This window comes from Mercenaria mercenaria, chromosome 14, assembly GCF_021730395.1.
Source record: "Mercenaria mercenaria strain notata chromosome 14, MADL_Memer_1, whole genome shotgun sequence".
Lineage (NCBI taxonomy): Eukaryota > Metazoa > Mollusca > Bivalvia > Venerida > Veneridae > Mercenaria > Mercenaria mercenaria.
This window is the reverse complement of record NC_069374.1, coordinates 22,098,232-22,115,151: the sequence shown is the minus strand read 5'-3', so window position 1 is coordinate 22,115,151 and position 16,920 is coordinate 22,098,232. Positions and strand designations below refer to the sequence as shown.

The 16,920-nt window shown below is 35.9% G+C and overlaps 2 protein-coding genes across 2 annotated transcripts; one reads left to right on the top strand and one right to left on the bottom strand.

The window, feature by feature from the left end:
- Positions 1-5,982: 5,982 nt before the first annotated feature.
- LOC123526684 (uncharacterized) lies at positions 5,983-7,689 on the bottom strand. The gene has a single exon (XM_045305930.2). It carries the CDS (start codon positions 7,687-7,689, stop codon positions 5,983-5,985), a length of 1,707 nt encoding a protein of 568 aa, XP_045161865.2.
- A 3,461-nt stretch (positions 7,690-11,150) lies between these two features.
- On the top strand, positions 11,151-12,866 carry LOC123526681 (uncharacterized). Its single transcript, XM_045305926.2, has one exon. It carries the CDS (start codon positions 11,151-11,153, stop codon positions 12,864-12,866), a length of 1,716 nt encoding a protein of 571 aa, XP_045161861.2.
- Positions 12,867-16,920: the final 4,054 nt, after the last annotated feature.

The window sequence follows — 16,920 nt, the reverse complement described above, 5'->3', positions numbered from 1 at the left end:
ATCATAAATTTTTGTACACAGGTGTAATATGATAAAATACAGGTCAAATACAACTTTGAGCTTAGTAGGTCAAAGGTCAATGTCACAATGACACGAAACAGTTAAACGGTTTCTGCATGATAACTTGAGAACGCTTGGGCCTAAGATCATGAAAATTGATAGGTTGGTTGTCATAACCAGCAGATGATCCCTAATGATTTTGAGGTCAGTAGGTCGAAGGACAAGGTCACAAGGAACATCTAAACAGTTTTCGGACAATAACTTCAGAACGCTTGGGCCTAGGATCACGAAACTTAATAGGGAGATTGCCTATGACCAGCAGATGATCCTTATCGATTCCAAGTTCAAAAGGTCAAAGGTCAGAGTGACCTTGAAATTTTAAACCTTTTACAGACAATAACTTTTGAATGCTTGGGCCGAGGATCAAGAAATTTCATAGAGAGGTTGATCATGACCAGCAGATGACCCCTATTGATTTTGAGGTAAGTAGTTCAAAGGGTAAGCAAGTTTGGCTTCAACATTGGCTTACTTCTGCGACAAGGCCAAATTGTGGGGGTATAATTCGTCACTCCTGTGACAACTCTAGTTGGTATCTGCTTAGAGGCATAATGTTTTTTGTGAGCAGGACATAATGAATGTTAGATGAATGTATAGTTTTTTCACCCATCTTTTATTTAGTTCTCCAGAGAGACTTGACCAGTTACGGTTCCATGAAGACTTTATGACAAGACTGTGGGAAAACTATGTTACTGACAGTGCCAGAGTGAATATTGGAAAAGAATAGTAATGATATGACATAGAAATACATTCTTTTAGACAGGCATAGTTTAAAATTTAATCCTGCAGTACATTATATATGCAATATTTTTCTCCTTTCCTTGAAGCAGCGACAGTCTGCGGTATGCCATTTTTTGTCTTTTTTATTAGCTCACCTGAGCACGAACTGCTCAAGGGTGAGCTTTTGTGGTCAGTGATTGTCCAGCGTCTGCTGTCTGTCAACACATCTGAATTGCGGTCAAAAACTAGGTCAGTAGGTCTAAAAATAGAAAAACCTTGTGACCCCTCTAGAGGCCATACTTTTCAATGGATCTTCATGAAAAATTAGTCAGAATGTTCACTTTGATGATATCTAGGTTAAGTGCGAAACTGGGTCACGTGCCTTCAAAAACTAGGTCAGTAGGTCAAATTGTAAAAAACATTGTGACCTCTCTAGATGCCATATTTTTCATGGGATTTGTATGAAAAGTGGTTTGAATATTCATCTTGATGATATCTAGATCAAGTTTGAAACTGGGTTAACTGCGGTCAAAAACTAGGTCAGTAGGTCAAAAAATAGAAAAACATTTTGACCTCTCTAGAGGCCATATTTTTCAATGGATCTTCATGAAAATTGGTCTGAATGTACATCTTGATGATATCTAGGTCAGGTTCGAAACTGGGTCAACTGCGTTCAAAAACTAAGTCAGTACGTATAAAAATAGGAAAACCTTGTGACCTCTCTGGAGGCCATATTTTTCATGAGATCTTCATCAAAATTGGTGAGAATGTTCACCTTGATGATATCTAGGTCAAGTTCAAACCTGGGTCACGTACCTTCGAAAACTATGTCATTAGGTCAAATAATAGTAAAACCTTGTGACCTCTCTAGAGGCCATATTTTTCAATGGATCTTCATGAAAATTGGTTAGAATTTTTATCTTGACGATATCTAGGTCAAGTTCAAGACTGGGTCACATGAGCTCAAAAAATAGGTCACTATGTCAAATAATAGAAAAAACGACGTCATACTCAGTTCAAAACTGGGTCATGTGGGGACAGGTGAGCGATTCAGGACCATCATGGTCCTTATGTTCAAATTATCCCCCTAGGGTCAAATATGGCCCTGCCCTAGGGGTCACATGGCTTACATTGATTTATATAGGGAAAAACTTTAGAATCTTCTTGTGAAAAACATCACGGGCCTAGGGCTTTGATATTTGGTATGTAAACATCATCTAGTGGTCCTTTACCAAGATTGTTCAAATATTCCCATAGGGTCAAAATATGGCCCCACTCCAGTGGTCACATGGTCTATATAAACTTCTATAGGGAAAAAATTTGAAAATCTTCTTGTCTGAAACACAGGGTCTAGGGTTTTTATATTTTATATGTGACATCATCTAATGGTCCTCTACAAAGACTATTCAAATTATCCCCCTAGGGTCAAATATTGCCCGCCCTGGCGGTCAAATGATTTACATAGACCTGTATAGGAAAAACTCAGAAAATCTTCTTGTCTAAAACCACAGCTCCTAGGGCTTTGATATTTTTGTAATGTAGCATCATCTAGTGGTTCTTTACCAAGACTATTCAAATTATGCTGCCAAGTTGAAAAGAGGCCCCATCCAGGGGGTCCCAAGTTTTAAATAGACTTATATAGGAAAAAAATTTTCTTGTCTGAAAGTTCAAGACTTAGGCCTTTGATATTTGGTATGTATCATTGCCTAGTTGATCTCTTAACAAGATTGTTCAACAATTTGACTGTTAACACTCAAGAGGTCACAATATTGGCCCAATATTACTGAAACTTGGTCAGAATGTTGCCCTCAATAAAATCTTGGACGAGTTCGATATTGGGTCATCTGGGGTCAAAAACTAGGTCACTAGGTCAAATCAAAGGAAAAGCTAGTTAACATTCTATAAGCCACATTTATGACTATATCTTCATGAAACGTGGTCAGAATGTTAACCTTGATGATCTTTAGGTCAAGTTCAAATCTGGGTCAGGTGGGATCAGAAACTAGGTCACCAGGTCAAATCAAAGGAAAAGCTAGTTAGCACTCTAGAGGCCACATTTATGACTGTATCTTCATGAAGCTTGGTCAGAATGTTAACTTTGATGATCTTTAGGTCGTGTTTCAATCTGAGTCATGTGGGATCAAAAACTAGGTCACCAGGTCAAATCAAAGGTAAAGCTTATTAACACTCTAGAGACCTAATTTTAGGTTTGAAACTCATGGGAATTGATCAGAATGTTTGCCTTGATGACCTCTAGGTCAGGTTCAAATCTGGATCATGTGGGGTCAAAAACTAGGTCACTTGGTCAAATCAAATGTAAAGCTAGAGACCACATTCATGATCATATCTTTATGAAACTTGGTCAGAATATTAATCTTATTGATCTTAAGATCCAATCTGGGTCAGGTCGGGTCAAAAACTAGGTCACCAGTTCAAATCAAAATTAAAGCTTGTTAACAATCTAGAAGGCATATATCTTCATGAAACTTGGTCAGAATGTTAATCTTGATGATCTTTAGGTCAAGTTTGAATCTGGGTCATGTGGAGTCAAAAACTAGGTCAGTCACTAGGTCAAATTAAAGGAAAAAATAGTTAACGCACCAGAGGCCACATTTATGACCATATCTTAATGAAATTTGGTCAGAGAATGTTAATCTTTGTGATCTTTAGGTCAGTAGGTCAGGTGAGCGATACAGGGCCTTCACGACCCTCTTGTTAGCTCACCTGAGCAATGCTCAGGTGAGTTTTTCTGATGGCTCGATGTCCGGCGTCCGTCGTCTATCTGTCGTCCGTCAACATTTAGCTTGTGTATGCGATAGAGGCTGTATTTTTCAGTTGATCTTCATGAAATTTGGTCAGAATGATAACCTTGATGAAATCTAGGCCTAATTCAAAAATGGGTTATCTGGGGTCAAAAAAAACTAGGTTACTAGGTCAAATCAAGGAAAAACCTTGTGTATGGGATAGAGGCTGTATTTTTCAATTGATCTTCATAAAATTTTGTCAGCATAATTACCTTGATGAAATCTAGGCCAGGTTCAAAATGGGTCACCCGGTCAAATCAAAGAAAAACATTGTGTATGCGATAGAGGCTGTATTTTTCAATTGATCTTTATGAATTTTGGTCAGAATGATTGCCTTGATAAAATCTAGGTCAAGTTTGAATATGGGTTATCCAGGATCAAAAACTAGGTCAAATCAAGTAAAAACCTTGTGTATGCAATAGGGGCTGCATTTTTTACGCCGGATCTTCATGAAATGTAATCAGAATGTTTGTCTATATGAAATCTAGGTGGAGTTTGAATATGGGTCATCTAGGGTAAAAAACTAGGTCACCTGGTCTAATTAAAGAAAAACCTTGTGTACGCAATAGGGGCTGCATTTTACACTGGATATACATAAAATTTAGTCAGAATGATTGCCTTGACGAAATCTAGGTCAAGTTAGAATATGGGTCATCTGTAGTCAAAAACTAGGTCACTAGGTCAAATCAAAGAAAAAACTTGTGTATGCAATAGAGACTGTATTTTTCAATTGATCTTCATGAAATTTGGTCAGATTGCTAACCTTGATGAAATTAAGGTCAAGTTTGAATATGGGTCATCTGGGGTCAAAAACTAGGTCGCTAGGATATATCAAAGAAAAACGTTTTTTATGCGATAGAGGCTGTATTTTTCAATCAGTTGATGAAATTTAGTCACAGTGATTGCCTTGATCAAATCTAGGTCAAATTCGAATGTAGGTCATCTTGGCTCAAAATCTAGGTCACTAGGTCAAATTGAAGAAAATGCTTGTGTACACATTTTTGGCCCAATCTTAATGAAAATTGGTCAGAATATTTGTTTCCATGAAATCACTATGTCAAACATGTTTACACTGTTATGGTGTGTTTCTCAGATGAGCGACTTAGGGCCATCTTGGCCCTCTTGTTTAAGAAGTGCCAAAATTAAGGCTTTCCATGGTCTAAAATTGTGTGAAAGTAACCGAAAATTTGCACTCCAGGGATGCTTGGCAGCCATTAATTTGAGTGTAAAGCACTCTTCTCAAGGGTTTATTTAATTTTTTTTTGCAAGATTAGGCTTCCCCTTATTCACAGTTGCATTTATGGCCAGAAACTAATGAAAACAACTGCAGTAGAGCTTTATTTTTAAGACCTGTAAGTCCTAAAATACTGTAATGACAGTGTAAATAATTTGCCAGCTCTGTCTAAATATCAGCTATTGTTCACTTTCAATAATCCCCTGTAGGATCAGAAAATGTGCTGACAATGAAAAAGGCACTGTTTTTAATGATGGGTGGGGTATAAAAACAGCACCCTGTTGCTAAATTCATGCTAAATATTGTATATGTACGTTGTGTTTCTGTTAAGGGGACTATATGCAGACAATACAGGAGGGGTTTTGTTCATGTTGCATCAACATTGACTTCATGGTGGTCAGTTAAAGAAGAAAATGCAGTTTTATTTCATATTTTCAGCACAGCTGACATAGGACACTGTGACATACTATACATAAAATGGTACAGGAAGCTTGGATTTTAGATGAGAGTGATAACAACACATTTGTTACTTTGGTAAATGTTTTTTTTTTTGTAAATTATAATAGCTCAAAGGCATATACATTGAAATTTTATATTCTCTTTAAACACAGATTGTGTTCCATACTCCAGCGCGATTGTCATTATTTTCAGAATGGCTCTCATACTTTTAATCATATTGAAATTTGTATTTGATGAAATGTATTGTTTAAGTTTCTATAGCTAGTAAAGTAACATATAGATAAAGCCTTGATATAGCTGTATACATTTTTGAAAATGAGAATGAGAAATAATGGTTGAAAGTTAAAACTTTAAATATATAATTATGCAGCTCCTAATATAAGCAAACCAAAACAGTAATTGATGTGCGATAATAAACATTTGTCTTACAAACTAGTTTAGATGCAAAACAATTTCTTACGTGATAAACTTGACAAAGTTTTAATGAATGATATAGGTTAATGGAAAATAATAAATGTTATATAGCTTAAAGAAGCTTTGTAAGAACGATGGATGACACCATTTGCCATTTTCTTACACTGAAACTAGTTAAACTGGCTTTACCGTTTGTTTTATTATTTTATTTCCCATTTTTCATGTTTTCGCGTGACTCTTTCTAATAACAAATTTTAAATGTTGCATTTTCCCTGATTGATCTCATGGCAATTTCTAGTATAATTGAAACATTTTGACTTTGTCATCAGCCAGTCCAACAAAAAGTGTGTTTTGTTCACTGACAGCGATGCATTGGGGATATCTAATTCCATCGCTTTTGTGCAAAAGCTCATGTGGCCTTTTGCTGCCTTTTAGCAACTGCAAAACACTGTTTGTAGATCTACAACAAACTAACACCTGACCACTTGCGTCAACTGCGACGCCACAAGGTCCTCCTAAATGTTTGCCATCACTTACAACTTTTCCCTCGATTGTGACGCATGTCACTGTATCTAAAGAGAAATCCGAAATATAAATCGTGTTGCGATACGGGTTGAATGCTACATAGTCCGGAAATTTATAGTCTCCTGTTATTTTCTTGACAACTTTTCCATCCAGAGTAAGAATCTTGACTACAGGCGGAGTGTTGAACGACACGACCAGATTAGCCCCGCTACGAACAATACCATAACATGCCCCTTTCGCATTTATTTCTCTAACAAACTTCAAATTTCCGCCGTCTGGTACGTTCAGTATCTTGATTTTCCAGGCAGAAGGATAGGTAACTGCAATCCGTCCGTCCTCAACCTTTGTCACATCGAATGGATCAGAATATTCTACTACTTCTGTTTTATAGACGGATATTACATCTTTATTCACAATGCTTAGAAGTTTGACGCATCCGTTCATATAGTCCGCAACGACAAGCTGGTTTTTAGATAGAACTGACATCCCTGTTATATTACATTTCTTTGTTTCAGTTCTAACTTTTACATCGATATCGCCTTCAAATCGTGACAGGTTTGCATTTTTGTCCAGGACTTCGAGTTTACCAATGTCTGTAAGCTTTTCCGTCATATCAACAATCATTTGGTCCGGTTGAAATTGAAAAATCTGTAAATTGCTATCCTCAGCAATTGTTTGCACCTCTGCATGGAGTTTTCTTTCCGATTCTTTCATGCGTTTTGTTTCTATGAACAGCTGGCACATTTTTCCTTCGTTAATCTTTGTTTCTATTACAGATATATGGTCCTTAAGATTAGCTGACACTGCGTCTGATTTATTTGATAACTTGACAATCTTTTTCTTGTCTCTATTTCTTACGTCATCAATTGATCTGTCAATTTTCTCCTCAAGTCGATCAAATAACGCATTAACTTCAGACCTTAAAGTAGTAACTTGGACCTTTGCTTTATCGGCTTGAATATCGACAACCTTTGTTTTATTCCTTATGTTTGACCTATTCTTCTCGTTTAAACTTAAAAGACTTTCAAGGTTTTCATGGAGGTTATTAAACTCTTTACTTTTGCCAAATGTTGCAGCAACATCCGGAATATAATCGACTTTAATACACGAACGATGCTCTGTTGTAATGCATGCCGAACAACCTAAGATTTCGTGTGGATTGCAGAAGTATTCAATTATTTTGTCTGAATGCTTTTGGCACACCTCTGTACATACATCTGTTACCTTGATATTCGTCGCTGGTTTAGTTTTCGGCATTGTTTGTGCGTCCAGAAGCTGATGGTGTCTCCAAACAGATGGTCGTAGGTGGACACTGTAACATCCGGTACACAGATACTCCTTACAATCCACACAATATCCATTCGCGGCAAGATTGCGGCCATCGTGTTTACACGGATCACAGTTATTATCAATTTCTTTGTCGGATGCTTTTGACACAGATTCGGACCTCACATTTCTTCTCCCAGACACTTCCATATCACACACTATAAACTTCGATTTGGTACTTTGTACATAGCAATCACTGTTTAAATATACTATCAAATTATTCTTTCTGCGTATATTATACCACTTCCGTTACTTGCGTAAACAATAAGCGGAAATAACTAGTTATGACGTACGCTCAAGTAGTGTGGGACCATTTAGAAGTTTATGATTGTTTACCATTGCTTGGTCATTAATATTAATAAATATGTTGCAATAAATAGTCCATGCATATATCCGATACCTATCAAAATTGATTAAATGCCTGTCGTTCAATCAATATGAAAATAACGACAGGTTCAGCTTTTAACCTATTTTGGCAACAACTCTAGTTACGTTTAGTGTCATAGACAAATATACTACGAATTATTTGTAATAATATGTCTTCATTTAAGCTCAGGAATTAACCATAGCGCAATACCACTCATAAGTAACAAATCCCTGATCGATTAGAAAATGAGAGTACATGTATCACGTTTCTTTTTTCTATCACTTTGAAATACTGCAAACTTATGTATCATGTTCTCCTCGTGACTGCTTCATCATGATACGCATATTGTATGTTTACTCAAAACGAAATTTTATACTTGTATAAACGTTAGGTTTGCGTCCTTGCCATTGCATCAAAATATACAAGACATCTTTACATAATATATGATCTCAAAGGCTGTTTGGTCGTGTCGTTTATATAGAATCACTGGTTCTCCTTCGATTTGTGTTTAAATGACTTTAGTTTTAGTGGAATGATTTCAAGTTAAGATCCTGTTCAGTCTGTTTGCGGGGAGTTCCTTGCATTCACCCAATTCCCGTCTATACCAGACATAATGCTGAGAGAGGAACTTTGGGTCAATGGGTCTTCCTCTAAAATATGACCTACATTGTGCTCTCGTGACTGAAATACAAGTAATTTGTCTCAGTTATGGATTTACAACCAAATCACAACATCACTACACACACACTAGTTATCCGTGTAAGATTGAATGGGGGGACATTACGAAGACACTGTAAAGCTTATATCTACGCATAAAAATGTATTTTCTGCCATGTTCTTTTTTGGATGACGAGTTCCATTTATATTAAAAATATATTTACGTTAATGTACATTAGTTAATACATTAATTTGTGGAATTGCTAAATGTAACAGCTTCATAATACATTTTGTACATTATTTTATTCTGAAAATTTTCACTACATTCTTTAGGTAGCTTCTACTCAATGTTTAAAAAGTCTTATGTTGCCGAATGTTGTATAGATTCTAGTCCTCTGTAATTTGTTTTATTCTTATCTTATTTTAGTAGTTTTGCATCTTTACATTCCTGTATATCCATATCTTTACTAGCAATGTAAACATATGTTGTTTATTACTATATATCTCCTCCTTCATATTACATTTACAAACACGTTTGTTTATTTTATGGACTGTACAATATCCTGTTAGTTAAACATGCCACATAATGTATGTTTATTTTTGTTTGTGTTGCACAGCTTGCGGTAATTAAGGCGAATCAGATTATACTTACTATTTCAAACAGTGAGAAATCCAAATATAATTTTCATCGAACATGGGACTACACCTGAACGCGAAAGAATATGAAGAATAAATAATTGATACTTTTTTTAAAAGAAAATAAGTTTCAACAAAATAAATACCTCAATAAACTGTAAAATGTAAATGTAAAAGAGACATATTGATCTCATAGAACTGTTCAACTTCTACGTTTGACGGGTAGATGGAAACTTTTTGTTCACTTATGATGACGAATTTTATCATATACCTATAACTTTTCTGTGAGAAATTTAGCTCATATTTTACAAACGAATACAAAACTAAAATTCAACTTAGAATAACGGATAGCTTCAGGCATGACATAAAATATGTCTAACTGGTACCTAAAACTTTAGTCACATTTCGCTAAGATAACACTAGACATAGGATAGTAAAAGGGTCATTAAACAGTCCCTGGGTCTGCCATGATGCAGTTGGCTGTGTCAGTCGTAGATTTTGACAGGCCTCAATTGCCTCGTGGTATCATTATTCAAGCTCTGGGAAAATCCAAGAGAACCAAATGCATCATCAGTCACTCATGAACCCGTGACTTCAAATTATCAGTCGAATCTTGAAGATATTGCCTCTGAAGCTCACTTGGGGAAAGCTGTTGCGATCTTAAAATGAAACAAAAATAATCATATTATGTAATGTTATGTAAATACAATTTCAATAAAATTCCTTGAAAAAAAGTTCTTGTATTTCTGTATTTTTTCTGTTGTCTAAAGTTACCTTATTTTCAAGATAATCTGTATGAAAGCTTCACAAATAACATGAAGTTTTGTATGTATGAAAGCAATCAATCCTAAAGGAAAGAGAATGTTTGATCTGGTTTAACTGATACTCTATCATATGAGATTCTAAGCATTAATAATTTAATAAGTGACGAGAAATATTGACATCATAGTTATTTGCTTGTTAACGTCGTGTTCAAAGCAACTGCCTTAATTCTTTGATAAGCATAATTAATAAATACATCTACAAGGAACATAGGCAACAAGAATTATCTGTTAATTTATACAATTTAAACTAGTACATAGAAAATTATGTCCGTTTGCAAAATATTAAATGTAGAGGGCCTGGGTTGATATAACTAGGGTGTGTTGTGGGTGAATTGCCGTGACATATCCCTCTATCGAAGTCATTAAAGGGGACTCCGTGGCCGAGTGGTTAAGGTCGCTGACTTCGAATCACTAGCCTCTCACTGATGTGAGTTCAAGCCCCATTCGGGGCGTTGAATTCTTCATGTGAAGCCATCCAGCCGACTAACGGAAGGTCGTTGGTTCTACCCTGGTGCCCGCTGGTGATGAAATAATGCACTGAGGGACTCCTGGGGTCTTCCTCCATCATTAAAGCTTGGAAGTCGCCATATGGCCATAATTGTGTAGATACAACTCCATAGTAACTGTGTCAATGTAAACATCAAGTAAACAGACATGTAGTTTTATTTTACTTCCTGCATTTGTCTTTTCATTTTTGAAGTTTTCTTTATCTGAAACAGATAACAGACCCTGAAATTTGGCACAGTATCAAAATTGATTAAGGTACAGTATCTGTAACGTTTGATGGAAGAGTTCATGCGCGCGTCAGAAATCGATCTTATCTCGGGTCGAAGGTAATTTGATATTCAGCCATGTTTGGTTCCCGATCTCAAACGGTTCAATAATTATGAGGACATTATTACCGCAAATTATGATGTATCCAATTTCATTATCATTGACATATATATACTTCAAACGCTGCCCGTAGCAACTAGCGAAGCGAATACATTTTTAAAGACGTAGAATAAAATACTTGGCACCGTTAGATCAAAGTTAAATGATACACAAGTGGCATAACGCAACTACGTTTTGAATAAACATATTTTGTTTGTGTTTTCATAGTTGTACAAAAAGGATTATAGCAAAATATGGAAGTGTCCGGGCGTAAGGAGGACTTGGCTCAACCCCAGTCAGATGCATCCAAGAATGCAAATCAGATTTACTGCGATCCATGTCAACACGATGGCCACCAGCTGCCTGCAGACGGATACTGTGTAGATTGTCGAGAATACTTGTGTTCGGCGTGCTATAGTATCCATCGACGACCGGCTGTATGGAGACACCACCAGCTTCTAGATGCTCAAGCAATGCCGAAAATCAAACCGGCAACAAAAGTGAAAGATACATGTACGGATGTTTGCCAAAAACATACAGAAAAAATCATTGAATACTTCTGCAATGAGCATGAAACTTTCGGGTGTTCCGCATGTATGACGACAGGTCATCGTGCTTGTATTAAAGTCGATTATATCCCGGAAGTTGCTGTTACATACGACACAAGTACGGAGCTTACTGAAACGCAAGAATATCTTTTGGAATTATTCAAGATGAACGAGAACAACAAATCTGACACACTAAGTAAATCTAAAGCGGTTGATCTTCATGCCAAACGAGCAAAGGCGCAGATAATGAAATTGAGGACAGAAGTGATTACGTTATTTGAAAGACTTGAAAAGGACATTGACAAGTCAGTCGATGATATAAAGAGCAGGGACGAGGCAAAGATGACAAAGCTAGCGAATGAAACAGAAATAATTTCTAACGATCTTCAAAATTATATATCTGAAATTGAAACAAAAGTAAACGAGCGGAAGATTTGTCAGTTGTTCATTGCGACAAAATGCATGAAGGAATCTATTGACAAGATAGCGCAGGAGATAAAAAGAGTAGCTGAAAACGAAAGTATTCAAAGATATGTCTTTGAGCCAGACCAAGTGATCGTTGACATGAAGCAAAAACTTAAAGGAATTGGCACACTTAAATGTCTAGATACACATGCTAAGGTTGCTGAGTTCGAAGGTGAAGTCAACGTCAAAGCAGCAGATGATAACAATGAATGTAATATAACTGGAATGACTTTACTTTCTGAAAATAAGCAACTTGTCGTTGCCGATACAAGAAACCGAGCTGTTAAACTTTTGGATGTTGAACAGAAACAGTTCACTTCCATTTACAAAACGGGAGATATTGTTTTAAAGCAGCCATTCGATGTGGCAGAAGTTGAACATCGGCAGATTGCTGTTTCCTATCCTTCTGCCAGGGCAATTGAGTTCCTTACTATATCAGAGTCCGGAAGTTTTAAGTTTGATAGAGCTATAAATGCAACAGGACAATGTCATGGCATTACGTGTATCGGAAGTAATTTGGTCGTGTCGTTCAATAATCCATCGGTAGTGAAGATACTTACTACAAATGGAAGAGTTATCAAGATGATAGAAGGAAACTTTGAGTACCCAGATTATATAGCAGTGAATCCTGTCCGCGATACAATTTACATTTCAAACGGGAGTGGGTTTTCAGGTTCAGTAACATGTGTTACAAACGAAGGAAAGGTAAACACTGCAACGGAAGGTGATCATTTAGGAAGGCCTCATGGTATCATTGTTGACAAAACAGGCTCAGTGCTTGCATGTTGTCAATTTAAAGATAGTATTTTACAGCTGTCTGAAGACTGTGAAGTAACAACAGAACTTTTGAACAAAAGCGATGGCATAAGAAATCCAAAATGCATTGCCAAAAGTAAACAGGACACACTGTATATAGGAATGGATGGTGACAGAATCAGCATGTTTAAGCTATATTAGATACCACCATTCAAACGCATCAAACGCCCATATTTATCAACGTTTAAAGTCTTGAACTTTGTTTTTCTTTGCCACAGCATACTTAACACGTAATGTAAAGAAACTTTGCACTAGTATTTCTTCAGCTATGCTAATGGTACAATTAATACATCTTGAATATTCACAGTTCTGATGTCTTAAGTTAGAGTTTCGGGATTAAAACGTTGATGAATACTGGCCTTGGAGTAAAAACTACATTTACAGTTTGATGAAAACGTTGATTGCTTTATTTACATAAACTTTGATCTTAAACTCATAAGTAAAGTGAAAGACTGTATCAAATATAGCAAAATGTACCAATGGATTTTGTAAATTATTTGTTACTTATCCAAAAGCGTCTCTTTTTTGTAACGTTCATTGACAATACCGTATCAGATATGCTACCGTGTTTGTACTTTAAACGAACACGTGACAGCAATTTATATGTCAAATGGTATATATTAAACGTTATTTCACATAATGCATTTTACAAACTTTTGAGAAAACTTAAATGCTTATATGTGCCTGTTAACCATGAAAAAAGAATGTATCCTATGAATGAAAGTAAAAATATGTCATTAAAATGTTTTCATAAAAGTATTGAATTAATCTATTTTGTTGTACAGTTTGTATATTACACAAACAAAATACTTAGATAATCTTCCATAGGAATATTTGTAGTCTACCGGATAGGCATGGATGATCAAAGTTCATTAAGTACTATTCTATATTGACAATGTAAAATCCCAGTGTATAATTGAGATTGTCGTAACAACACGAGAAATGCACGGGGATCAAAGAGAAACTAATAATAATAAAAAAATGTATCTCCGAATAAATTATAAAGTATCAATGACACTCAAAAGCATGTCCCAACAGTGTACTGGAAGAAAATGCATAGAAATTTTCGGTGCAAGTATTTGGTACCGTAAGTCTCTCATATTTATACAATATATATATTCATCAGTCAAGGATATGTCAGTTTAAATGAGCTGAGCGTTAGTTTTCTAAGAAACCGTCGTTAAACTGTGTTACACAAATCACACGTACACCGCCCTTTTACAAAAATATGTCCGCCATGTTTTCTTCAGTGAACGAAATAAAAGGAGCATTTTACCTTAGTTTTCCTTATTGTATAGTACGACTCACTTTCTAATCTATATAAAGCATCACCTTTTTATAACATCCCATTGACAATCACAGTTCGATCTTTACCACGAACATGAAAACAGTTTTTTTATTCCTTTGTTTACATTTCAAACATGACGATTCACATATACGTTCAAGAACGTAAATTTCGTGCTTTCCGACCCACATGGTGTGTAAACTTTTGTAATTAAAAATATGGTGTATTCGGCAAACCATTTGTAATTTCTGACGGTAAATATCATTGAGAGTATCATTTATGTTCACGAAATTTAATTGAATATTTAAGTTTTAAAGTTGCAAAAGAAAAACGTGATTGTCATGGTCGCTGGCTTCGAATTCCTCGCCCATCACCGACGTGGAATTGAAACCTCACTTGAGGTGTAAAACTGTTCACGTAAGGAAGCTATCCAGCTGAGGTTAGTGTCTCAATCTAGGTACCAGTCTGAGCCCCAAAAATGTCTGGAGGGGCACCTGGAGTCTTCCCCCACCAAACAAATCTGGGAAAAAGTTTATTGTGTATAGTTTTGGTGTTACTCTCAATCGAACAAAATAAACATTGTTCCCGTTTTTGTTTGTTTGTTTGTTTGTTTGTTTATATTTTTATATAAATGAATATGCAGAAAGGGTATTTGTTTGTTTCAGTGTAACGTCAAAATATAATATTACAATTATATATCAACAGTGAACGCCACATGCATTATATTTTCACGAGAGGTTAATGTTTTTGTTTGTTTGTTTGTTTTGGGTTTAACGCCGTTATTCAACAATATTTCAGTCATGTAACGGCGGGCAGTTGACCTAACCAGTGTTCCTGGATTCTGTACCAGTACAAACCTGTTCTCCGCAAGTAACTGCCAACTTCCCCACATGAATCAGAGGTGGAGGACTAATGATTTCAGACACAATGTCGTTTATCAAATAGTCACGGAGAACATACGCCCGACCCGAAGATCGAACTCACGACCCCGCGATCCGTAGACCGACGCTCTACCTACTGAGCTAAGCGGGCGGGCGGTTAATGTTTTGATCTTACATGTAAAACAAACATTTTCCTAGTGTATAAATTGTAAAGGTAAATATATATATGTATATGTGTATGTACTCTTGGAATTAAATGTTAATTAAAGAAAGAGTTCAGCACTTCATGGTTTTAATGTATTGTCACATTGGAATAAAGTTTTTTTAACAGTAACTTCGAAATTCCTCAGAAATAATATCATGTACCCCACCCACCTAATTCATAATTTCAAAATAGCATAGTCCTTAAAGTGTGAATTAAGACTAAATTTGTATATATAGTACCTGCTAAGCTCAGTGGATGTAAATCTCTCAACATAGTGTCTATGTGACTTTTACCGGTTAGTGTAGATCAATTTGAATAAAGTAATATTTTGTTTTGTAAATCTTTGTTTGCTTTCTTTGGAGGAAAGTGTGGTGAAAACGTACTGCAAAACCAACTTAATAATACTTTAAAAAGTTTGTTTACTCTGTGAAACAATTTTCAAGCAATTTGCATTGACATTCTAAACTGAAAATTGAACCTTAAAAGATAAATGAACACGAGTAGTTTTTTTTTTTTGTATTTGTCCATTTTGGTATTTCTAATCTTTATTTGCTTTTGGGTGAAAATGTACTGCAAAACAAACTGAATATAACTTTTACAAGTCTGTGAAACAATTTTAAAGCATTTTACATTGACATTCTAAACTGATAAATAAACGTGAAATGATAATGTAAGTAAGGGATGATTATACATGTATCAACTTAAACAAAAATAAAGGTCAAGAGAACAATCACCTGTTGTTCCAAAGATTGGGAATTTAGTAGTACCTATTGAGATAAGATGAGCTATTATAGCAAATATGTAGGTTTTCTTGTTATATTAACGTACGACATGTTTACAATTGTTCTACTGCAATTAAATCATAATTAAATCAAGGATATTTGAGATATATCAAAACTGGAGGTATTAACATCTTTTCTGTAGAGTAGATATAATATTTGTTTTATTATATGCCCGAAGGAACGTATTATATCATGACACGGTGGCCGTCCGTCCGTTAGCAATTTCGTGTCCGTTCTGTAACTCTTGAACCCCTTGAATGGTTTCGAAGAAACTTGAAACAAATGTTAACCACATCGAGACGACGACATGCAAAGCTCATGTTTTGGATGGCTGGCTTCAAGGTCAAGACCACACTTAGGGGTCAAATGTCATATGACTTTGTTTTGTGTCTGCTCTGTAACTCTGGAACTGCTTGAAGGATTTTAAAGAAACTTTGCACACATGTTCACCATACCGAGACGACATGCAGAGGGTATGTCTCGGATGGCTCGCTTCAAGGTCAATATCACACTTAGGGGTAAAAGGTCATATGACATTATTTCGTGCCCAACTTTGCACAAATGTTAACCACATCGAGATGATGTGCAGACCGCATGTTTCAGACGGCTCGCTTCAAGATCAAGGTCACACTTAAGGGTCAAAAGTCATACCATCAGGCGTATATTGCTTAGTATTGCGGTGCTCTTGTAAGTTTTAATGTTTTCTGAGGAAAATAATCTTCATAATGTTTTTGTCTAAAGACAGGTAGTAAGTTAGCACTCTGCACATAGTAAATAGTTTCACGATTAACATAAGTGCATTTGATGTCATTAGCTCGACTATTCAAAGAATAGTAGAGATATTGGACTCGCCCATGCGTCGGCGTCTGCGTTGGCGTCCACGTCCCGATTTGGTTAAGTTTTTGTATGTAAGCTGGTATCTTAGTAATCACTTGTTTGAATTGATTGAAACTTCACACACTTATCCACTGTGATAAACTGACTTACATTTCACAGGTTACATAACTCTATTTTGCATTTTTACAAAATTATGGCCCTTTTT